Source organism: Salmo salar, chromosome 20, assembly GCF_965601325.2.
Source record: "Salmo salar chromosome 20, fSalSal1, whole genome shotgun sequence".
Classification (NCBI taxonomy): domain Eukaryota; kingdom Metazoa; phylum Chordata; class Actinopteri; order Salmoniformes; family Salmonidae; genus Salmo; species Salmo salar.
This window is the reverse complement of record NC_138310.1, coordinates 38,479,767-38,505,098: the sequence shown is the minus strand read 5'-3', so window position 1 is coordinate 38,505,098 and position 25,332 is coordinate 38,479,767. Positions and strand designations below refer to the sequence as shown.

At 43.6% G+C, this 25,332-nt stretch overlaps 1 protein-coding gene and 1 long non-coding RNA gene across 4 annotated transcripts in view; one reads left to right on the top strand and one right to left on the bottom strand.

The window, feature by feature from the left end:
• LOC106580577 (G protein-coupled receptor kinase 5) overlaps positions 1–25,332 on the top strand; it is a 44,192-nt gene that overhangs the window by 4,727 nt on the left and 14,133 nt on the right. For 2 of the 3 annotated variants that reach the window (XM_014161783.3, XM_014161784.3), the window contains exons 2-3: positions 23,670–23,765; positions 23,999–24,111. In XM_014161783.3, the coding sequence (XP_014017258.1) occupies positions 23,670–23,765; positions 23,999–24,111 (209 nt within the window). Of the gene's footprint in view, positions 1–19,283; positions 19,366–23,669; positions 23,766–23,998; positions 24,112–25,332 lie in introns of those variants that run through there. The other variant, XM_014161785.3, reaches the window with a different exon arrangement.
• LOC145862408 (uncharacterized) lies at positions 908–19,186 on the bottom strand. Its single transcript, XR_014381846.1, has 2 exons — positions 18,904–19,186; positions 908–1,623 (listed from the first exon to the last, which is right to left on the bottom strand). It is a non-coding gene; the product is annotated as an uncharacterized LOC145862408 (long non-coding RNA).

Genomic DNA, 25,332 nt, shown 5'->3' with positions numbered 1-25,332 from the left:
AAGGTCACAAACGCAGACAAGCATTCTCCTCACTTCTACTGAGGAGAAACATGGTGAGAAAATGGCAGCTGTCTTTCTAAAGCCAACAGCTACCTCTGACTTGTACTTCACCCCACCTATGCCACTCTGGGGCGGCAGGCAGCCTAGTGGTTAGAGCGTTGGGCTAGTAACTGAAAAATTGATAGATTGAATCCCCGAGCTGTCGTTCTGCCACTGTTCCTAGGCCGTCATTGTAAATAAGAATTTGTTCTAAACGGACTTGCCTAGGTAAATAACGGTTACATCTATGCAGATGAATGTTCATCACCATTTATTTCCAGGCACAAGATAATATGGCTGTTTGCTGTATTAGTGGGCTTTACTTCAGCAATATGTAATGAGATCGACACAGACAATATGACTGATCTTTAAGATGGTTTTGAAGGAAAGCAAGATAGACAGAGAAAAAGAGTGAGGGTAGGAAGTGGGCACTGGGCATTGAAATAGTGTGAGCCACTAACTCTGTCACTAAACCCATGTAGTCCTGCATGCCATAGCTGACTGATTACTGTGTGACCATGTCCACGCTGTCTTGTCGGCTGACTTGTGCTGAGTGGTTCATTAGTTATACTGGCAGTGCCCACAAAGGAAGTTGAACATTATGAGACTATTACTAATACATTCTAACAATATTGGAAAAGGACAGTTTTAGGTAATAGGAGATGCCTCCTGGTTAATGTTCCCTCAAATTTTTGGGGGTACTGAGCAAATTTCAGGTCTGCTGAGCGCAAACTTGAACATTGAAAATTCTGTGCAACTTCTAGCCAATGTGTGGTGTTCAATGTAGGCCTGCATTCCATGAGCCTTTTGAGGAAAAACTTGCAGGGCTTGACATTAACCTCTTTATCCACTTGTCCTTCAGACAAGGTGGTGACTGAATTTTTTTTATTGTTGTTTGATGCAAGAAACCACTTTACAAAATAAAATGCATTTTTATTCCCATACCATTGTTACAGCTACTTAGATTATTCAAGCCTGTCTCAAAAAACAACACTGCCCCTTCATCTATAACTGGGCTAATAACTCACTAACTAGCAAAGGATATAAACAAAACCTGCACACGAGGCTACGTGCAGCTCTTGCCTTTCTCATAACAAGCGAAACTACTTACGACCACAGCTGTATGGCACAGATCCATATATGGCAATGGTCTATTTGCATATAGGCCTTTGCAGCTTTAATTGGTTATGCTGCACCGGTCTGTGTAGAGTACGGGCTGAGTCGTGCTCAATAGAATCCTACTCTGATGTGTTCTGCCTACAGCAAAATCTCTTGCATAGTTCATTTTGTTTCGGTATGTTGCATGGGAAGTGGCTAATATTGAGCTGATTCAATCACAATTGCCACAGTAAAGGGAAACGTTGCTAGTGTTAACTAACAGGGAAAACTCTAGGAAGTTGAGTGAAGTTAAATCTCATGCTTCTCTCCTTGGGCTGATAGTTCTTCTGGGCTCTGCGCAGCAGTCTCGGGGCTGCTGCGTGGCCGCGCACGCGCAGTTTAGAGGGAACATTGGTGCTGGAAGGTGTCGGGTGCTGGTGCTGGAAGGTGTAGGGTGCTGGTGCTGGAAGGTGTAGGGTGCTGGTGCTGAGAGGTAAAAAAATAAATAAAAAGACGTTAAAAAAAAATCCTTGATAAATGTTGGGATAGTAGTTATTACTGCAAGTGAGAGTGGTTTGTCTTAAAAATTTACCCGCAAAGTGTAAAATGGTAGTAGATGCACAGTCAACACATTCAGAGGAGTATATGTGGCCCATGCAGGAATCAAACTACTGTAGTACTGCAAACACCATGCACGCTCCAGCCAACTGCGGTTAGATTGTCAACTATGCACTATCTAGCTACAGTTTTCTTCTTATTTATCACATGCACCGAATACAACGGATGTAGACTTTACCGTGAAAGGCTTGCTTACGAGCCCTTCCCAACGATGCAGAGTAAAAATAAATAATCATGATACAAAGGAAATGTGGATGGATCTCACCTCAGGCTTACTTTGTGAGGAGCCTTTTTTGTGAGGTGAGAAAAAAATGCTGCTCAATCGTGTTATAGCACAAGCCACAGGAGCAAAAAAAAACTGGATTTATGCTCCCTAAAGATTCACGTCTGTTTCAGACATCATTGGCTACTTTGCAGTAGTTTAAAAAAAAAAAAAAAAAACTATTCTCTTCTAGTGTCCTGACTTCCATGGTGACTGATCTGGCAGGACATGTCAGGGAAAAGCATGGTGAACACCTATCCACTATGCAGTGTATTTGTGTGTGCAGCCTGGAGTGTGTTCCCTCAGGGCTTCTCTCAGAGGGCTGAGCCATGACATAATGCTGGGGAGTTTTATTGAGGAGACAACTGAAGATCATTAATGGGAGGAGAATCCCATCCATGAGAGAAGAGTTGAGAGGCCCAGGCCAGCCCGTTTCCTCTCTGTGTGCTTCTGTTTGTTTGTGTGGACACAGAGAGAAGACAAAAAATGTTCTACATACTAGCTGTCGCTCACACATAGCTACAGAGCAAGCCCCCACCCTCATGAACAAGCCCCCACCCTCATGAACAAGCCCCCACCCTCATGAACAAGCCCCCACCCTCATGAAGCTGAAAGGTAGCTATGGTTCTATACTTTGTGCTGTCATGTGTTGCCTTGTATAGGAGAATTGTCTTGGTTATTTTAGTGTCTGTCCGTGCATCTATGTTGAATCTCTTTAGACAAACCCAATTAATATTTAATGTTTGAAGTGGAAAATTCTCAATATCTATAGGACTACTCATCTCTGGCTTGTGTACTTTCACTGCGCGCGCACACACACACACACACACACACCACACACACACACCAGAAAAGGGAATGAACATGTAGTAGTTAAGGGGTAGACATTGACCCAGTGGCCTCTTAGTGTTGTTAAATTTGGGATGTTTTCCCAGTTCCCAGACCTTATCAGAGTTATCTATTTAAAGGCTGTTTTTGGTATTCCTGAGTCCCTTGGTATGCCCCAGATCCATCACTAATTTTAGAGCCCCCAGCACGACACAGAAAGGGTAGAATAAGGAGAAGAGGAGGGTTGCAAGTCCGATAAGAGAGAGAGATTGGAGGACAGGGGAAGGCACAACAGAATTAGCTATTTAGGAGATAACTACCATATATGCCAAATAACCTTGGTTGTTTTTCCTGTGAGGGAATGTCTTATGTGGTATTTGGCATACGGCAACAGTGACACTGGACTTTGAAATGTGTTTGGTTTCAGCAGTGCATGACCAGGCAGTTAACACTACTCTCTTCAGATAAACAAACAAACAATCTGACTGTGTTCTGTATCCATTAATCACACAGGGGAGGGGGGTGAACCAGGAGAGGGGGGTGAACCAGGAGAGGGGGGTGAACCAGGAGAGGGGGGTGAACCAGGAGAGGGGGGTGAACCAGGAGAGAGGGAGAACCAGGGGAGGAGAGGGGGGCGAACCAGGGGAGGAGAGGGGGGCGATCCAGGAGAGGAGATGGGGTCTACCAGGAGAGGAAAAGGGGGGCGATCCAGGAGAGGAAAAGGGGTGGGGTCTACCAAGAGAGGAGAGGGGTTGAACTAGGAGAGGGGATGGTGTCTACCAGGAGAGGGGATGAACCAGGAGAGGGGATGAACCAGGAGAGGGGATGAACCAGGAGAGGAGAGGGGATGAACCAGGAGAGGAGAGGAGAGGAGGTGAACCAGGAGAGGAGAGGAGAGGGGGTGAACCAGGAGAGGCGAGGAGAGGGGGTGAACCAGGAGAGGAGAGGGGTTGAACCAGGAGAGGGTGAACTCTGGTCGAAGAAAGAGGATGGATGAGCTTTCATAGAGAGAAGAGGATATGAGCATTCGGACAGAGGAAATGTGTGGTGTGTGTGTGTGTGTGTGCGCACAGGAAAGGAAACGGAGAACAGCTGTAGAGGAAATGGAGAGCCTAGAGAGGGCCATCGTAATCACTTTAACCCTGTTTCCGGGATTGCTGTGTGAGGCGACTATCTTTTGATTTTGTCTTTTTGTGTGTCTATGCGCGTGAGCTGTGCATTTATTTGTGTGTTGTGGTTTGATGGTTGTCTGTTTGTGTGTGTTGGAGACAATAGCCTTTTGGACAGAATCAGTCCTATCCTGGGGCAGCAGGCAGCCTAGCGTTTAGAGCGTTGGGCCAGATATCAAAAAGTTACTAGTTCGAATCCATGAACTGACTTTGTAAAACAATCTGCCCACCTTAGCCCTAATGGCTCCGAGTGCTGTCAGTAATGACTGCCCAGCTAGCACATCATGTTCTCAGAACCATGTTTTTCATAGGTGGGGATTTCAGTACTTCAGCATAATGTTTCTTACAGGTTTCCTCATGGTTCTATTTCAAATTATGTTCTTAAATTGTTCAGAGAATGTTAAGAAACAATTTTGTTCTGTGGAAAATTCAGTACTTCAGCATAACGTTTTCTACAGGTTACCTCGTGGCTCTATTTAATGTCATGTTCTCAGCACATGAATAAAACTTTCCATAACAACCACAAGAAAAAATGAGTAACGTTCAGAATGTCAGCATCAACAAAACTCAATATCCGCTATCTTGGTAAGTGTGTTCAGGTGTGTTGGCTGTGCCTTGTTTTCTTTGAAATGGGGTCTGTCTGAATAGACTGAAATGAACAGCTTTGTATGAGTAAAAAATAACACACAAAAAAACATGGAACGCTTGCTCTGTCCTGGTGTCGCAGTGGACTAATTCCAGGAATAAAGAACAGAAGATCGTAGGTTGGAATCTCACTGATGCCATGTCACAATCAAAAAAGGAATTTGTTTGCATGATTAATGCCTAAGCAAATACATTTCCATGTGTCCTATAAGTGCTAAGGGTTCAAAACAGTTAACCTAAATGAATCATGTTCTCAGAACGTTATTTAATTACCTTAAAATAACTAAGAAGAATTTCCTTTCTCAGAATGTTAATAAAACCTTCCAGGAAAACTTTCAGCAAACTATAGTAAAATGTTCTCAGAACATCGCTGCAACCTAGACATCTATGTTCCCAGAACAGGCAAAATTGACAGGAAGCTTATGGCTTTGTTCCCAGAACCAATGGGAAACCAAAAACGTACGTACCCACAACTTCCAACAAACTTAATGTATTATCTGGGTGATCCCATGCCATGACCTCACACTCCGAGGGTGTCTCAGGGAGAATGGGATATGCAAAAAAACGAATTTCCATTTCACCACACACTTGTAGAGGTTATGTACATGTGTGAAACAGGGCAAATATAAGTGCCCCCTATTTGACCTTTTTGACCTAAGATTGGATCAGGTCAAAGATTTAGTCTGTACCATTTGTTCCTTTTGGAGGATTCAGAGCAGTAGGCCTAGTGCTGGTGGACTGTTCTGTTCCTCTCTTGTAGATGTATAGCGTATTTCACGCAGTGTGCCCTCAGCTGTCACAATGCAATTTCAGCCCAGAGAGTGTGAGCTTGGGTGATGAGAATGTTTTCTCACTTTTCATGTGTGGTATATTTATAGAACAGGAAAATTGTGACACCTGACTCTTCCCATACAGGAAGTGTAACCCCCCCCCCTCATTTTTCACTCACTCTTCAATTCTAACCTTAAAAAACTAATTTGGGATTGGTGTCCCTTCCACAGGACGCTTGAGCTAACGTAGGCTAATGCGATTAGCATGAGGTTGTAAGTAACAAGACAATTTTAGACATATCTGATATTGGCAGAAAGCTTATTCTTGTTAATCTAACTGCACTGTCCAATTTACATTAGCTATTACAATGAGAGAATACCATGCTATTGTTTGAGGAGAGTGCACAATTTTCAACATGAAGAGTTATTCATAAACAAATTAGGCACATTTGGGCAGTTTTGATACATAATTTTCAACAGAAATGCAATGGTTCATTGGATCAGTCTAAAACTTTGCACATACACTGCTGCCATCTAGTGGCCAACATCTAAATTGCACCTGGGCTGGAATAATACATTATGGCCTTTCTCTTGCATTTCAAATATGATGATACCAAAAAAAATACAAAAGACAATTCAGTCCCATTCAAAATCCTATTTTCCCTAACCCTAAACCATACTCTTACCTTAACCCTATTTTTCATTTTTCATTTAAACAGGCAAGTCTGTTAAGAACAAATTTTTATTTACAATGACGACCTACCCCAGCCAAATCCTAACCCGGACGACTGGGCTAATTGTGCGCCACCATATGGGACTCCCAATCACGGCCGGTTGTGATACAACGTGGAATCGAACAAGGGTCTGTAGTGACGCCTCTAGTACTGAGATGCAGTGCCTTAGACCGCTGCGCCACTCGGGAGCCTAAAACCCTTAACATAATTCTAACCTTAACTCTAAACCCCCTAGAAATAAGGCAGTTTAACCCACTGTTCCCCGGGCGCCGAAGACGTGGATGTCGATTAAGGCAGCCCCCCCGCACCTCTTTGATTCTGAGGGGTTGGGTTAAATGTGGAAGACACATTTCAGTTGAAGGCAGTTGTCCCCAGTTGGTCAAATTGTTGTTTGTTTACTATTCTTGTGGGGACTTCTGGTCCCCACAAGAATAGTTAAACATGTCCACACACACAGTGTTGTAAGAAAGACAAGCATCAGAGCTCAGAGGTTGTGAGGTCAGGGACCGGTCTGACCACCTCTGTCAAAGACCTCTCTAGACAAGCCTGTGTTAACAGACCGACAGCTAGAGCCCTCAGACAGACAGCTATTTCTAACATCACCGTTGGTTGACAAGACGCTGCGAAACACATGAAGAGATCAAACCTGTTACACTCAGGCCATTGTGTACAGAATCAATTCCCTGGAGTTGGTTGATGCAACTACTATTTTGATTTTGTTACTCTGTACATTTTTGACATTGATATATTGATCATGATTTGTATAGAGTATGTCATGTAACAGAGTGTAAAGCCTGTTATCGGTCTTTATTTTTCCCCAGTACGACTGTGTGATCTCAATAAAAATTTAAAATCACACAGAACTAAACAACACCAAAACAGAGGTCATTGTCACTGTACCAAGTTATGCTTTAAGTCAGTGGTCACCAACCAAGGCAGTCCTAGTTGATCACCAAATGTGTGTTCCCATTTTCAACCATTTCATATGTCTGAAGGTACAAACTCTGGCTTTCTGGCGGGCCCGTGGGGAGCAAATCAAGTGCACTATAGACCTATCACTGGCCAATCAGCTGGCTCAGATTACAGTGTCTGCAGCAATGTAGCAGGCGTAAAAGAAAGTTACAGCAAAGCTGATACTGAGATTTCTAAACTTTTAAAACCATGACTAGAGAGACTGTCAACGAATACAGAAAAGAGCTGCTGTTTTTGAGTGAGTTCATGTTTATGTTCTTACTCAGCAATGTCAACACTTTGTATTGAACACTTTTATAAGCCATAAAATGTGCGTTCTTCCTACATTCACTGCGAGCAGCACTGCAGCTGTAATGAATGAGTATGAAAGTGGATCCATTGGCTTGCATTGTTATTATTAGCGGCTTGGGTCTTTTTTATATAGAGGAATATTTCACTTTCTCTGGTCATCGGAATATTTCACTTTCTCTGGTCATCGGAATATTTCACTTTCTCTGGTCATCGGAATATTTCACTTTCTCTGGTCATCGGAATATTTCACTTTCTCTGGTCATCGGAATATTTCACTTTCTCTGGTCATCGGAATAACAACATGAATTTGTTTCTGAGGCAGAAATAATGTGACTTGAGTTTTGCCATTAGCTGGAAGACGGTGTCCCCTTTTGGTCAGTGTCAGCGGAGGAGAGGGGAGGGATTTTGAGGCGGACCCTCAGTCTGCTGCTCTCTCCCTCCGCCCAGTTAAATAAAAAAAGAAACGATTTATATGTATGCTCACTCAGCTGTGCCTCACAAGTAATACACCAACTAATACATTACCGGTGTGATCATATAGCCTACCTCAAATAGCCTACCTTATATTGCCTACCTCAAAGGTTGAAATATTATTTAAAACAAATGGTCTGAGAAGAATGCATTGCCAGGTCAATTCAAGCAAAGCCAATATGCTGTGATAATGTTTTGGGCCTATAGCCTACTGCACACACCTCATTACTACAGTACTCTTTTTAAATAGGTTAATGTTTAAAAAGAATGACGGGAGATCTCGGCTTGCATTTTGACTCACAAAGTGATCTCGACTCCAAAAAGGTTGGTGACCACAGCTTTAAGTTGTAGCAACATGTGTATTCCATGGAACATACACCGAGTGTACACAATGTTAAGAACACCTTCCTAATATTGAGTTGTACCCCCCCAGTGCATGGACCCATCTTGAGTCCAATGCTTCCCACAGTTGTCAAGTACGCTGGATGTCCTTTGTGTGGTGGACCAATCTTGATACACATGGGAAACTGTTGAGCATGAAAGGCCCAGCATCAACTACCATACCCCGTTCAAAGGCACTTAAATATACACTGCTCAAAAAAATAAAGGGAACACTTAACACAATGTAACTCCAAGTCAATCACACTTCTGTGAAATCAAACTGTCCACTTAGGAAGCAACACTGATTGACAATAAATGTCACATGCTGTTGTGCAAATGGAATAGACAACAGGTGGAAATTATAGGCAATTAGCAAGACACCCCCAATAAAGGAGTGGTTCTGCAGGTGGGGACCACAGACCACTTCTCAGTTCCTATGCTTCCTGGCTGATGTTTTGGTCACTTTTGAATGCTGGCTGTGCTTTCACTCTAGTGGTAGCATGAGACGGAGTCTACAACCCACACAAGTGGCTCAGGTAGTGCAGCTCATCCAGGATGGCACATCAATGCCAGCTGTGGCAAGAAGGTTTGCTGTGTCTGTCAGCGTAGTGTCCAGAGCATGGAGGCGCTACCAGGAGACAGGCCAGTACATCAGGAGACGTGGAGGAGGCCGTAGGAGGGCAACAACCCAGCAGCAGGACCGCTACCTCCGCCTTTGTGCAAGGAGGAGCAGGAGAAGCACTGCCAGAGCCCTGCAAAATGACCTCCAGCAGGCCACAAATGTGCATGTGTCTGCTCAAACGGTCAGAAACAGACTCCATGAGGGTGGTATGAGGGCACGACGTCCACAGGTGGGGGTTGTGCTTACAGCCCAACACCGTGCAGGACGTTTGGCATTTGCCAGAGAACACCAAGATTGGCAAATTCGCCACCGGCGCCCTGTGCTCTTCACAGATGAAAGCAGGTTTACACTGAGCACGTGACAGACGTGACAGAGTCTGGAGACGCCGTGGAGAACGTTCTGCTGCCTGCAACATCCTCCAGCATGACCGGTTTGGCGGTGGTCCAGTCATGGTGTGGGGTGGCATTTCTTTGGGGGGCCGCACAGCCCTCCATGTGCTCGCCAGAGGTAGCCTGACTGCCATTAGGTACCGAGATGAGATCCTCAGACCCCTTGTGAGACCATATGCTGGTGCGGTTGGCCCTGGGTTCCTCCTAATGCAAGACAATGCTAGACCTCATGTGGCTGGAGTGTGTCAGCAGTTCCTGCAAGTGGAAGGCATTGATGCTATGGACTGGCCCGCCCGTTCCCCAGACCTGAATCCAATTGAGCACATCTGGGACATCATGTCTCGCTCCATCCACCAACGCCACGTTGCACCACAGACTGTCCAGTAGATGGCGGATGCTTTAGTCCAGGTCTGGGAGGAGATCCCTCAGGAAACCATCCGCCACCTCATCAGGAGCATGCCCAGGTGTTGTTGGGAGGTCATACAGGCACTTGGAGGCCACACACACTACTGAGCCTCATTTTGACTTGTTTTAAGGACATTACATCAAAGTTGGATCAGCCTGTAGTGTGGTTTTCCACTTTAATTTTGAGTGTGACTCCAAATCCAGACCTCCATGGGTTGATAAATTGGATTTCCATTGATTATTTTTGTGTGATTTTGTTGTCAGCACATTCAACTATGTAAAGAAAAAAGTATTTAATAAGATTATTTCTTTCATTCAGATCTAGGATGTGTTGTTTAAGTGTTCCCTTTATTTTTTTGAGCAGTATATTATCTTGCCCACTCACCTTCTGAATGGCACACATACACAATCCTTGTCTCAATTCTCTTAAGGCTTAAAAATCATTTTTTAACCTGTCCCCTCCCCTTCATCTACACGGATTGAAGTGGATTTAACACGTGACATCAATAAGGCATCATATCTTTCGCCTGGTTAGTCTATGTCATGGAAAGAGCAGGATTTCTTAATGTTTTGTACACTCAGTGTATGTCATTCTTTCTGTGTTCATTAATCATCTATGAGTAAAGCCAGGAGTTTTTCCTAGTCAGCTGAGGTCACATACTCAGGCTATAAGTAGAAGGGACTGGTCAGTCCAGAGTTTTTCCTGCTCAGCTCACATGACCAGTAAAAAACTCCTGGCCCTAGCTATGAAAAATATTAAGTCTATTACCCCCACTAAGTAGTTCACAATGTGACAAAAGACACTCCGAAGAATAGTACCGTGTGAATGCTACGGCCATGCGTACGTCATTGATGTTTGCTTAAAGCGCACTAACAGATGTTACAGCTGCTTGGAACATCCCATTGTTACTAAAAGACAATTTATCACCAGGTCCGTTTTTATAATCCCCCAAAATACTAACAATGACATTACCACGGAGGAACTGGGCAACACATAGCTAGCTCTTCCTCCCATAGTCCCCCGTTTCACTCTGATTGCGGGACAGAGCATTTCTCAGTATCTCACACACACACACACACCTGGCTAACACATAGCCTAAAGCATGTGTGCTGGAAACAGTCTGACGTGTATTTCCAAGTACGCCTGTGTTAGCCCGGTGCACTCAGTGTGCTCTTTGTTTCAGTGGAAGGATAAAGATCTCTTATCGTCATGTCCTTCTGAGGAGAAATGGATATGATATTTGTTTTGGCTAACCAATGGATCTTTCAGAGTCAACAATCCTCCCTTGATATCAAGTTAATCCAGTTTACCTACCTGGAAATTCAGCCTATTAGTTTTGCATTGGCAGTGTGTGAAGCACAGACCTGAAAGAACACCTCTCTATCCTCTGACCACCATGCACGTACCTTCTCAGGATAACACTGACCACGTTTGGGGCGGCAGCGTAGCCTAGTGGTTAAAGCGTTGGACAAGTAACCGAAAGGTTGCAAGATCAAATCCGCAAGCTGACAAGGTACAAACCTGTCATTCTGCCCCTGAACAAGGCAGTTAACACTGTTCCTAGGCCGTCATTGAAACTAAGAATTTGTTCTTAACTGACTTGTCTAGTTAAATAAAGGTAAAATAAAAAAGTTTACACGCGCACCAATATCCCCTTATTATTCAAGTATTCTGTTTGTGAGTTAATGCATATAAACATCATATCCGTTTACAATAATCTGAAAAAGCTTCTATCCCGGTTATGAGAAACCCAAATAAGATTCCTGGGTTATGCTGATCTTAGTCAGGATACTGTGGCATGTAAATATCTTGTTTTTCTCGGACTGCGCAGGCTCAGTTTCGCATATCGTGGGTGTTGTATGATGATGTTTTCATCTGATTGTCAAACAAAGCATTTTAAGTTGCCTACTTGCTCAGTTCGATCCACCACAATGCCATAATTATTTATTTTGCTGATACTCCGTACTGGACTGTATAGCCTACTAGCTACTTTCACCCCTAATTTAGACACGTTTCTTATAATTGCTTATAATTTCCAACATTTGGTAGGCTATGTTATAATTTGTGACATCTCGGATTACACTGAACAAAAATATAAACGCGACATGTAAAGTGCTGGTCCCATGTTTCATGAGCTGAAATGAAAGATCCCAGAAATGTTCCATACTCACAAAAAGCTTATTTCTCTAAAATGTAATGCACAAATTTGTTTACATCCCTGTTGGTGAGCATTTCTCCTTTGCCAATATAATCCATCCACCTGACCGGTGTGGCATATCAAGAAGCTGATTAAACAGCATGATCATTACACAGGTGCACCATGAGCTGGGGACAATAAAAGGCCACTCTAAAATGTGCTGTTTTGTCACAACAAAATGCCATGTTTTGATGGAGTGTGCAATTGGCATGCTGACTGCAGGAATGTCCTCCAGAGCGGTTTCCAGATAATTGAATGTTAATTTCTCTACCACATGCCACGTCCAATGTGGTTTTAGAGAATTTGGCACTACATCCAACCGGCCTCACAACCGCAGACAATGTGTAACCATGCCAGCCCAGGACCTCCACATCTGGCTTTTTCACCTGCGGGATCGTCAGAGGGGAGAGGAGTATTTCTGTCTGTAATAAAGCTGTTTTTTTGTGGAGATAAACTCATTCTGAATTGGCTGGGCCTGGATCCCCAGTGGGTTGGCCTGGCTCCCAAGTGGATGGGCCTATGCCCTCCCAGGCCCACCCATGACTGCGCCCCTGCCCAGTCATGTGAAATCAATAGATTAGGTCCTAATTTATTTATTTAAATTGTCAGATTTCCTTACATGAACTGTAACTCAGCAGAATCTTTGAAATTGTTGCATGTTGCGTATTTATATTTTTGCTCAGTATAAAACTGTTTGCATCCTGATTGTGAGGAGGAGGCAGGTCACTGACACATGTCTTCCTCACGTTGCTGCCCAGGGAAAGGACTGGATTGCTATGGCTTATATTAACGTGGGGACATTATGGTGATAATTTTACCTATAGCTCTGCTTATGGCCCTGCGGCTGGGCGTTTGGTTCAGTACCTAACATAGTTACCTAATGATCTCAATAGTTCACATCGGCGAACATTTTAAGGGTTAAGGCCAAGGGAACTGGAACAGAAATGGAACTGAACAACAATGTGCCTTCGTTCAATGAACATTGAAGGAGCCCACTTTATTTCAGCTGTATTAGCCCACTGTCATTCAACACAGGGAATGAATTTGTCCTTGGGTTCTGTCAAATTAAATCAAATGTTATTTGTCACATGCGCCGAGTACAATGGGTGTAGCCTTTCTTACGTGAAATGCTTACTTAGGAGCCCTTCCCAACGATGCAGAGGTCAGGTCAGGACCTTACACATTGCACACACTATTTACTACCAATGGTCTGACTATCAGGTAGAGCTGGCACAGTTACCGTATAACTGTGTAACCGATGGTTATGGATGAAGAATGTCATGTGTTTTGTTTTTTGGAACAAACAGCTGGCTGAAGACGGGACGGCCTGGCATTTGTGTGGTTGAGTCCGTTTCTGCGGTAACATGGATTCTTCACAACCTGTTGTTGCAAACGAGTCTTCGGTTTCCTAGAATGAATAGAACGGGCTTGGAACCTCTAACCCTGGCAATTACCCTGGCAAGTGTACCCATAAATGGTAAAGTCATATGTACACTCGCAATGGCTGCCTGGTATTGTGATGCAATAGTGTCTTTGGTAATGTAGAATTTTCATTCAAATGATGTTAATTGATGTGGCTCATGCAGTGGAATGTCAATTGATTTGAATCAACAAATCACAGCACATATTGATGGGTCTTTTCCCATACAGTAGATGTGATAAAGGTCAATGGAACACAGACGTTCCATTGACCAGATTGGCACACATTCAACAAATCTGATCCAACAAAGTGGATATTCGTCAAATCCGTCACGTACGGTTCCCACAGTGACCGTACGTACATACCCCAACCAGAAGCCATGGACCAAGGCAATATCCGCACTGAGCCAAAGGGTAGAGCTGCCGCTTTCAAGGAGCGGGACTCTAACCCGTAATCTTATAAGAAATCCCGCTATGCCCTCCGATGCACCATCAAGCAGGCAAAGCGTCAATACAAGACTAATATTGAATCGTACTAGACCGGCTCCGACGCTTGTAGGATGTGGCAGGGCTTTCAAACTATTACAGGCTATAAAGGGAAGCACAGCCGCGAGCTGCCCATTGACACAAGCCAACCAGATGAGCTAAATTACTTCTATGCTCACTTCGAGGCAAGTAACATGACTGCGTGATCACGCTCTCCATAGCCGATGTGAGTAAGACCTTAAAACAGGTCAACATCCACAAGGCCGCAGGGCCAAACGGATTACCAGGATGTGTACTCCGAGCACGCGCTGACTAACTAGCATGTGTCTTCACGGACATTTTCAACCTGTCCCTGACTGAGTCTGTAATACCAACATGTTTCAAGCAGACCACCATAGTCCCTGTGCCCAAGAACACTAAGGTAACCTGCCAAAATGACTACCAACCCGTAGCACTCACGTCTGTAGCCATGAAGTCCTTTGAAAGGTTGGTCATGGCTCACATCAACACCATTATCCCAGAAACCCTAGACCCACTCCAATTTGCATACTGCCCCAACAGATCCACAGATGATGCAATCTCTATTGCACTCAACACTGCCTTTTCCCTCTTGGACAAAAGGAACACCTATGTGAGAATGCTATTCATTGACTACAGCTCAGCGTTCAACACCATAGTGCCCTCAAAGTTCATCACTGAGCTAAGGACTCTGGGACTAAACACCTCCCTCTGCAACTAGATCCTGGACTTTCTGACAGGCCGCCCCCAGGTGGTTAGGGTAGGTAACAACACATCCGCCACGCTGATCATTCAACACGGGGGCCCCTCAGGCGTGCATGCTCAGTCCCCTTCTGTACTCCCTGTTCACTCATGACTGCATGGCCAGGCACGACTCCAACACCATCATTAAGTTTGCTGATGACACAACAGTGGTAGGCCTGATCACTGACAACGATGTGACAGCCTATAGGGAGGAGGTCTGAGACCTGGCCATGTGGTGCCAGGACAACAACCTCTCCCTCAACGTGTTCAAGACAAAGGAGATGATTATGGACTACAGGAAAAGGAAGACCGAGCACACCCCCATTCTCATCAATGGGGCTGTAGTGGAGCAGGTTGAGAGCTTAAAGTTCCTTGGTGTTCACATCACCAACAAACTAACATGGTCCAAGCACACCAAGACAGTCGTGAAGAGGGCACAACAAAACCTATTCCCCCTCAGGAGACTGAAAAGATTTGGCACGGGTCCTCAGATCCTCAAAAGGTTCTACAGCTGCACCATCGAGAGCATCCTGACTGGTTGCATCATTGCCTGGTATGGCAACTGCTCGGCCTCTGATCGCAAGGCACTACAGAAGGTAGTGCGTACGTCCCAGTACATCACCGGGGCCAAGCTTCCTGCCATCCAGGACCTCTATACCAGGTGGTGTCAGAGGAAGGCCCTAAAAATGGTCAAAGACTCCAGCCACCCTTGTCATAGACTGTTCTCTCTGCTACCGCACGGCAAGCGGTACCGGAGTGCCAAGTCTAGGTCCATGAGGCTTCTTAACAGCCTCTACCCACATTCCATAAGACTCCTGAACAGCTAATCAAAGGGCTGCCCAGACCCCTCTTTTACGCTGCTGCTACTCTCTGGTTATTATCTATGCATAGTCACTTTAAGTACCTACGTGTACATATTACCTCGACTAACTGGTGCCCACGCACATTGACTCTGTACCGGTACCCACTGTATATAGCCTCGCTATTGTTATTTTACTGCTGCTGTTTAATTATTTGTAAATTTACATTTTTTATTTTCAAATTTTTACTTAACGCTTATTTTTCTTAACTGCTTGACACATTGTTGTTTAAGGACTTGTAAGTAAGCATTTCACTGTAAGGTCTACACCTGTTGTATTCGGCACGTGACAAATAGAATTGTATTTTATTTACAATGACTTCAGAAAGTATTCATACCTCTTGACTTATTATACATTTTGTTATTACAGCCTGAATTAAAATTAAAAATTGATTAAATATTTTTTTTCTCACCCATCTACACACAATACCCCATAATGACAAAGTGAAAACATGTTTTTAGAAATGGTTGCAAATGTGTTGAAAATTAAAAACAGAAATATAGTAGTTACATAAGTATTCATATCTCCGAGTCAATACTTTGTAGAAACACATTTGGCAGCGATTACAGCTGTGAGTCTTTCTGGGTAAGTCTCTAAGAGCTGTGAGTGGTTGTGGGTAAGTCTCTAAGAGCTTTCCACACCTGGATTGTGCAACATATCCCCATTTATTTTACAAATTCTTCAAACTCTGTTAAATTGGTTGTTGATCGTTGCTAGAAAACCATTTTCAGGTCTTGCCATAGATTCTCAAGTAGATTTAAGTCAAAACTGTGACTCGGCCACTCAGGAACATTCACTGTCTTCTTGATAAGCAACTCCATTGTAGATTTGGACTTGTGTTTTAGGTTATTGTCCTGCTGAAATGTGAATTCATCTCCCAGTGTCGGGTGGAAAGCAGACTGAACCAGGTTTCCCTCTAGGATTTTGCCTGTGCTTAGCTCCATTCTGTTTATTTTTATCCTGAAAAACTCCCAAGTCCTTAATGATTACAAGCATACCCATAACGTGATGCAGCCACCACTATGCCTAAAAATATGGAGAGTGGTACTCAGTAATTTGTTGGATTGGATTTGCCCTAAACATAACACTTTTGTTGTCAGGACAAAAAGTGAATTGCTTTGCCACATTTTTTGGCTCTATTCATTTAGTGCCTTGTTGCAAACAGAATGCATGTTTTGTAATATTTGTATTCTTGTCACGGATCCCTCTGGAACTGTCATTACGCACACCTGGCCCCTATTCCCATTGATTAGTAATTGTATAAGTGTGCCCTTTTCTTCACCGTTGTCCTGTCGATTTTATTGTTCCAATGTCCGTTGGTCGTGTGAGTACCTGTGCTGTGTTGTTTTGGCTTTCGTGCCACGTGTATTGTGCCAATAATTACGGGTCTCGTCCCATGGGATAATCATTGTGCGATTGTGTATTTAATCAAGGTACTCCTCACTATTTTGTTTGGGTCTCAACCCTGTGTCTGGTATACGTGTTTGTTTGGTCTTCGACTACAATGTAACTCTTTTAAAGTCACCATTGGCCTCATGGTGATATCTCTGAGTGGTTTTCTTCCTCTCCGGCAACTGAGTTAGGAAGGACGCTTGTATCTTTGTAGTAACTGGTTGTATTGATACACCATCCAAAGTGTAATGAATAACTTTTGTATGCTTTTTTTTCTTTCTCATCTACCAATAGGTGCCCTTCTTTGCGAGGCAATGGAATACCTCCCTGTTTTCTGTGTTTGAAATTCACTGCTCAACTGAGGGACCTTACTGATCATTTTATGTGTTGGGTTCAGAGATGAGGTAGTCATTCACAATTACACTATTATTGCACACATTGAGTCCATGCAACTTATTATGTGACTTATTAAGCACATTTTTACTCCTGAAATTATTTAAGCTTGCCATAACAAAGGGGTTAAATACTTGATTCAAGACATTTCAGCTTTTCATATTTTATTAATTTGTAAACATTTCGAAAAACATAATTCCACTTTGACAATATGGGATACTGTGTGTAGGCCAGTGCCAAAAAAATCTAAATTGAATATATTTTAAATTCAGGCTGTAACACAACAAAATCTGAAAAAGTGAAAGGGGTGTGATTACTTTCTAAAGGCACTGCATGTATTCTAATAGGCCCACAATGTGGTTACTTAAGTCCGATTTGGATATATTAGGCTGTTTTCACTGCATAACATATAGAAGTTGTCCTTTTTCAGGTTTAGAAGTGAATGCTAACTCCCATTTGGTTTAAGCTGATTAGCATAGCTAGCATACAGACATTTTGCAGGGGAGCAATGAGGAGACTGGATCCCCCCCTCCCCCCACCATGGCCCTTTCCCCCATGTGTTTCCATAGTAAATCCATGGTTTTGATCGAGTTTGAGTGACCTCTTTACCACATCTATATTGATGGGTACACTTGCTGCTTTTACTTCCTGCTTTTACTTCCTGCTTTGCTCCTATGGGGACACTCACAATAGCCTCCAGTCCACCCATTATGCCATCATTGACTTGAATGGGGATGTGCGGTATATTAATTATATTTCTATGGCAGCATATGCAGTCACCAGGAAATCATCAAGAATAGAGCAAAACATTTGTTTAATTTAGGAAATCTGTTCCCCAAATATTCCCACGAAAAAAAAAAAGAGTCGTGATCATGTCTCAATGTGATGTGTCTCAAGGTAGGAAATTATTGTTATTTACAAATGCACATTTTTGGGGGGCTTAATTGTTGTCAATTTGCAGTGTACAAATGATTATAATTATGTTCCGGTCCCCCGACCATCCTCTCAGAAAAAAACATCCCGTGGCTGAATCTAGTTTCCTTCCCCTGGTCTATAATGTCAGGATATGGTTTTCTAGCAATCACTTTTACATTAGATTGTGAGGTCTGTATTATGTTGATCGTGTGTGTCTGATCTATCTATCTATCTATCTATCTATCTATCTATCTATCTATCTATCTATCTATCTATCTATCTATCTATCTATCTATCTATCTATCTATCTATCTATCTATCTATCTATCTATCTATCTATCTATCTATCTATCTATCTATCTATCTATCTATCTATCTATCTATCTATCTATCTATCTATCTATCTATCTATCTATCTATCTATCTATCTATCTATCTATCTATCTATCTATCTATCTATCTATCTATCTATCTATCTATCTATCTATCTATCTATCTATCTATCTATCTATCTATCTATCTATCTATCTATCTATCTATCTATCTATCTATCTATCTATCTATCTATCTATCTATCTATCTATCTATCTATCTATCTATCTATCTATCTATCTATCTATCTATCTATCTATCTATCTATCTATCTATCTATCTATCTATCTATCTATCTATCTATCTATCTATCTATCTATCTATCTATCTATCTATCTATCTATCTATCTATCTATGTTGCCATAGCTATGTTTTTTCTTAACTGTGTGTGTGTGACAGATCCCGTACAGACCTACTGTGCCCGGGGCCTCTCCAGCCCACGTAGTCAGGATGAGCTCATCGCCACAAAGTCCACAGTGGAGCTCTCTTCGCTCGCAGTACTCCTCAAACTTCACTTTCTCTCCCTCTCTCTCTCACACACACACACACACACACACACACACACAGACTTAACAAAGTTCCCTTTAGTCAGGACAGTAGGATGATGGTACACACCCTCCTCTCTAATTACATTTGTATTTATTTTATTTAACTAACACTGAAAACGCACACGTGAGTGTGATGATAGTAACCCCCTGGTTTCTCTCCAGACGGATGTAGTTCTCTCTGACATTATTTTTACTTTGCTCGGCTCGCGCTGATGATGTCAGAGCTGTAAACCAGAAACATGAAACAAAGGGAGTAGTCCGCATAACCCGCATGGAACAAATTACACTGACGGGTTCCTGTACGCAATGAGCGCGCACCGGAATGTGTGAGTTTGTGTGTGTGTGTGTAAGAGCGAGTGAGAGAGAGTAACACACTGTGAGAAAGGGAGCTACAGAATAGAGGGAGAGAGAGGAAGGGGAGAGGAGAAAGTTTACATAAGACTTTTATGACTCTATTCATACTTTTACAACCCAACTTTGTCAAACAGAAAGCTACAGTAACCAACCCAGACACTGTGCTGCTCGACACAGGCTTTTACTTAACTTAAACATTATACTATGGTTAGAAATCTGAGCATATTCATTTATTATAGTTTCACGTCATTTCCACAAAGGCTTAGCACTATCACACAGTGCCAGATGCATTCCATTGCAGATGGTCTTGGAATGTTCATGTCAATGTTTCCCCTTCATTAAGCAGCAATGGCCAGCTGCCATGGAAGTAACATAAAAGGATAACTCGTGAAAGTAATGAGGTCATGTTTTCTGCTCCCACTATGGCGCAGACTTATTGTCATGAAAAGTAAGGTTATTTTGTCTTCCTGTCTACATGCTGTAGGTAGCATTGAAGGCTATACCCACTTCTGGTGAGGTTGCTACTGTAAAAAAGAAAATGTTTTCCCTGAACGGACTTTAGTTTGAAACCATTCTTTGGTTACATTGCTACCATGTAGTTTAATTTCATGCTGTAATGACATACTATGCACTAGAATTATACTGGTAATGTATTTTAAAGTCTCTTTGTCACACTTTAGTGTGTCATTTATTGTGGGACCCCCCCCATAGCTTCCTCTCTGTGTTTCTGTGATGCTGTGTGTGTGGCTGATTTGGTCATTGTTTTAATGTTGTTTGGAATCTGTGAAGTGAATTCATGGAGCCCACCCCTCAACACAGTATTTAGTTTGGGCTCTCTTTGATGGCAGTACTGGCTTGCAAGTAATATTCTAAGTGTTGGTCCCTGGTTCTGCTCTTTCTTAAGATGTATAGCATCCATCACCTGTACTCTTAGGTGGGATCCTCCTAAGGCTGTTTGTTACTGCTAACAATTAACTGCACTGACATGAGTACTGTTAGAGTTTGCTAAGCAGTTAAATGCTTTCTTTCAAACGACCGACACACACACACACACACACACACACACACACACACACACACACACACACACACACACACACACACACACACACACACACACACACACACACACACACACAGGCCTGAGCCTGTTTCTTCATGTAGACTTTGTCCCTGTTAGTTTCAGCTGAACACCAAAGTAAAAGTCACTCAGATACATTTCAGGTTTAATTTGCCCACAGACACACTTGTTCTTTGTGCTTTCATCAGTAGGTTTTCTCAATGACTTTTAAAGGGCACGTGTATGGTTATTTTCCATTGTCCTAACCATAAAATTACAAATCTATTTATGTGGACCTTTTAATAAAAAACAATAAAAAAAACAATGGGCTGATATGCTAAATATAAAACTATACATTTGACTCCTGACAATTGCACATCGAATGAGTAAAAACTCTGTTTAAGTTGCACCATTCTTTACTGCATCTCAGATATATCTATGCTATCCCAAAATGTATTTTATCTACCACGAAAACAACGGGAAGGTTGTTCATCTAGTAAACAAGTTGTAAACCTGTGACCTCAAATGACTCAAGATAGAGATAATTGATTGGCCAGCAGAAGGGAATGAGGTCACTGATTGGTCATGAATGCAGCTCAGTAACAAGGCATGTTAAAGTGATTATTCAATGGGGACGTATCAGACAGAGAGTGAGACTAAGAAAGAGGTAGAGATTAAGAGAGGAAGGAAAAGTGAGAGAAGGGTAAGTAAGAAAGAGGAAGTTGATGGACAGAGAGAAAAAGAGTGAGAGGGAGAGACCGAGTGAGGAAGGAAGAGACAGAGAGAATAGGACATCCATACAGGACTTACCCTAGTGTTTTACCCAATTTACCCTAGTGTTTTACCCAATTTACCCTAGTGTTTTACCCAATTTACCCTAGTGTTTTACCTAAAACTGACTGGGTCATGGCTTGGCTGGACCTGCTCTCACCTGGGGCCAAAGCCAGGCCACTGGTACTTTTAAGCTTGCATTTACATAACAATGGCTAACTGTGAACTTTAACATCTCACAAAGCAACTATTTTGATTATGCAGAGGTTGTTGATTCTGCTCTTACAGTGGTGTTACAGTGTAACAACAGCATCGTGTTGTATTGAAAGACAGGGTTGAGGACCAAGCTATTTACACCATTTTAAAATGGTGTAATGGACTATCTTTCTTACACATGTCTATTCATTGTAAATCCATGAAGGGAATGAATGAGAAAGCACTGTGGAGAAGGAGAGAGAATCAGATATAAAAAAATATAAAAAAATGTTGTAATTCTCTATTTGATGGATCTCATTCAGTTATGAGCCTCGTAGACAATATGTTTACCATCTATGATGTCCACCATAGTCTCTTGCTCTAACCAGTCTAGCCTTCTGATAACCCTGACTGCGTCTCACCTGTCTGTCACTTATTCATTCATTTCCCCCATTTGAATCCTAAAGAGTCGTATTTCTGTTCTCTGAGAAGTTGTGTGAACGTAGCTAGGGAAGTGGGCTGGGGTATGAATGTCATAGTTACTGTTGCTTAGGCTCAATAGTTATTTTAGGATGTTTCAGGTCAGGGTTAATAATTCACTAGTTACACCTGTTGACTTGTTGGAGTTTCATCTCCATTATATTCCATGTGACCCAACCAGGAACATCTCTGTGTCCTAGTTATAGCCTATCTGTTTTTCCTGGTCAGGGAATGTGTTGCCTGAAAGGCTTACCTCTGCAAGGGTTCCACTACACAGCTTTCACCTGTCAAGTCAATGTCAGTTCAGTGAGGGGAGGAGGGAGGCCCGTTGTGTAACCCAGTTTAGACTGACGTCTGAGGAGAGGAGGGAGGCCTGTTGTGTAACCCAGTTTAGACTGACGTCTGAGGAGAGGAGGGAGGCCTGTTGTCTAACCCAGTTTAGACAAAGGTCTGAGGAGAGGAGGGAGGCCCGTTGTGTAACCCAGTTTAGACTAAGGTCTGAGGAGAGGAGGGAGGCCTGTTGTGTAACCCAGTTTAGACTGACGTCTGAGGAGAGGAGGGAGGCCCGTTGTGTAACCCAGTTTAGACTGACGTCTGAGGAGAGGAGGGAGGCCCGTTGTGTAACCCAGTTTAGACTGACGTCTGAGGAGAGGAGGGAGGCCCGTTGTGTAACCCAGTTTAGACTGACGTCTGAGGAGAGGAGGGAGGCCCGTTGTGTAACCCAGTTTAGACTGAAGTCTGAGGAGAGGAGGGAGGCCCGTTGTGTAACCCAGTTTAGACTGACGTCTGAGGAGAGGAGGGAGGCCCGTTGTGTAACCCAGTTTAGACTGACGTCTGAGGAGAGGAGGGAGGCCCGTTGTGTAACCCAGTTTAGACTGACGTCTGAGGGGAGGGTCTGTGGCAGCAGCCAGTGTGCAAGAAAAAGTTTGGGGGGGTTAGTAAAGAGGAAAGGGATGTGAAAGCTGCTAAAGTGTTTACACACAGTGAGTGGTTAACTCATTACATACTTGTTGGAGCGTTCCTGGATTATTGATTAAAGATGTCCATCTGTCTGTAGCCCTCGCTCTCTCCTCTACCGCTTTCTCCCTCTTGCTCTCCATCTCTCTCCATCACTCTCATACCAGACTATCCCACGCAATGTGAGTGTGAGACAGGGAAAGGCAAACCTAGGGAACATTAGCACCATTTCAGTAGCAAACATGGTTAATCATATGATATTGATGCGTGTGTGAGAGCCCTCTGCTGGAAGCATATTCAGGGTTATTTAGTGATGGAATCTGCTTTGGCCAAGCTCTATGTTCCGACGGGAATCTGCCTGGCTGGGATGGATTCCCTGTTAAACACACACGCACACTGTTCTGCCTCGGGGTGGCCACATTCCCCGGCGCATTACACAGAGGACGAAAAGAGAAGGGATTTGGAGAGGAAGTGAGAGACAATGTATAAATGATACATAAACACAATGGCTATGAGTTCATTCAGAGCCCTGAGCTGCACTCATTTGTCAGTTGCAGAGCTCTCCATCTCTTTCTCTCTTTGCGTGCGTACGTGTGTGTGTGTGCGCCTCAGCATAGAACATATCAGTTCTTGGTGTGTGTGTGTGTGTGTGTGTGTGTGTGTGTGTGTGTGTGTGTGTGTGTGTGTGTGTGTGTGTGTGTGTGTGTGTGTGTGTGTGTGTGTGTGTGTGTGTGTGTGTGTGTAAGCACAGAACCTCAGTTGTTGGTGTTGTAGTTGATCGTCCCCCTCATCCCTTGTTTTCTCTCTCTGCAGGTGGAGGTGGGAAGCGGAAAGGGAGGAGTAAGAAATGGAAGGAGATCCTTCGCTTCCCCCACATCAGCCAATGCACTGAGCTGGGCAACAGCATCGGTACATTACTGTGTCTGCATCTGTGTGTGTTTTTGCATGTATTACTTGTGTGCCACTTTGCTGGTGTGTTGTAAGTGTTTGTAAACGTGCCTAGGTCTAGCCAAATGTTTATACCTGTGTGTGTGTGTGTGTGTGTGTGTGTGTGTGTGTGTGTGTGTGTGTGTGTGTGTGTGTGTGTGTGTGTGTGTGTGTGTGTGTGTGTGTGTGTGTGTGTGTGTGTGTGTTTCTGGCAGATCGGGACTACATAAGCCTGTGTGAGAAGCAGCCCATCGGCAGACTGCTGTTCCGCCTGTACTGTGAGACCAGACCTGAATTGCTGCGATGCATCCACCTACTGGACGCCATGGTAAAAACACACTTTTAAATGCACTCACTTGGATTAAACACCATCTCAAAAAATGACTGATCATGTTCAGTTGACTGAGAGAAGATAATCAAATTGAGAAGTGATTATACTAACAGCCTCCCCTTTACTCAGTGACACAGTGTGTTCCAGATGACAGGTTTTACATTGTAGAGAAGAAACCATCAAACCCAATATCAACAGTGGCCCGCAGCCTCCCCAGGATTATGTGACTGGATGAGAGGATTGTTTCTGGTCCGACCCCCCCTTCCCCCCCGTCCCATCTGCACCCCGTCCCATCCGCACCCCGTCCCACCCGCACCCCTTCCCACCCGCACTCCTTCCCCCCACCCGCACCCCTTCCCCCCACCCGCACCCCTTCCCACCCGCACCCCTTCCCATCCGCACCCCTTCCCATCCGCACCCCGTCCCACCCGCACCCCTTCCCACCAGCCTAAAAAGGACCATCACGCGCTCAGAGGGAAATTACCCTCGCACACACAAAAGACATGCATTTGTAGTCACACACACTAGATCTGAGGGTAAAACACAATGTTATGAGAAAGAAGAGATGATGAAATCAGACATCTAGATTCCATCACCCAAATACTCTTGTGGGGTCGTTTTTGTGTGAGAGAGAAACAGATACTATACTGTATAAGCTAGGACGAGAGAGGGAGAGAGGGAAGGAAGGAAGGAATGTGCCTGGGGTCCCTGTGGTTCCTCTGACGTCAGTGCAGAGGGAGGGAGGGGGGTATGTGTGATTGCTGGTGAATTATGATTGGCTATTGTTGGCCAAAGTCTGTATGCGTTGACACACACACAACTACACAGAATGAGCTTACCAATTGTTACCCCTAGGGGTTAGCTGAAGGGAAACGGAGACGCCCCCTTGGCTTTTTGGCAGACTTGTGTATACACCCTTATATACACATACACACACACACACACACACACACACACACACACACACACACACACACACACACACACACATCACTAAGGTCAGAGGAACAGATCTAATCACAGAAGTCTGGCCTTTTCACCCCACGCCTTTCTTTCTATGGCTCAGTTTCTTTCTCTCTCTGTTTCTTTATTTCTATGGCTCTGTTTCTCTCTCTCTCTCGCTCTCTCTCTCCCTCTTTGTTTCTATGGCTCTGTTTCTCTCTCTCTCTCTCGCTCTCTCTCTCCCTCTTTGTTTCTATGGCTCTGTTTCTCTCTCTG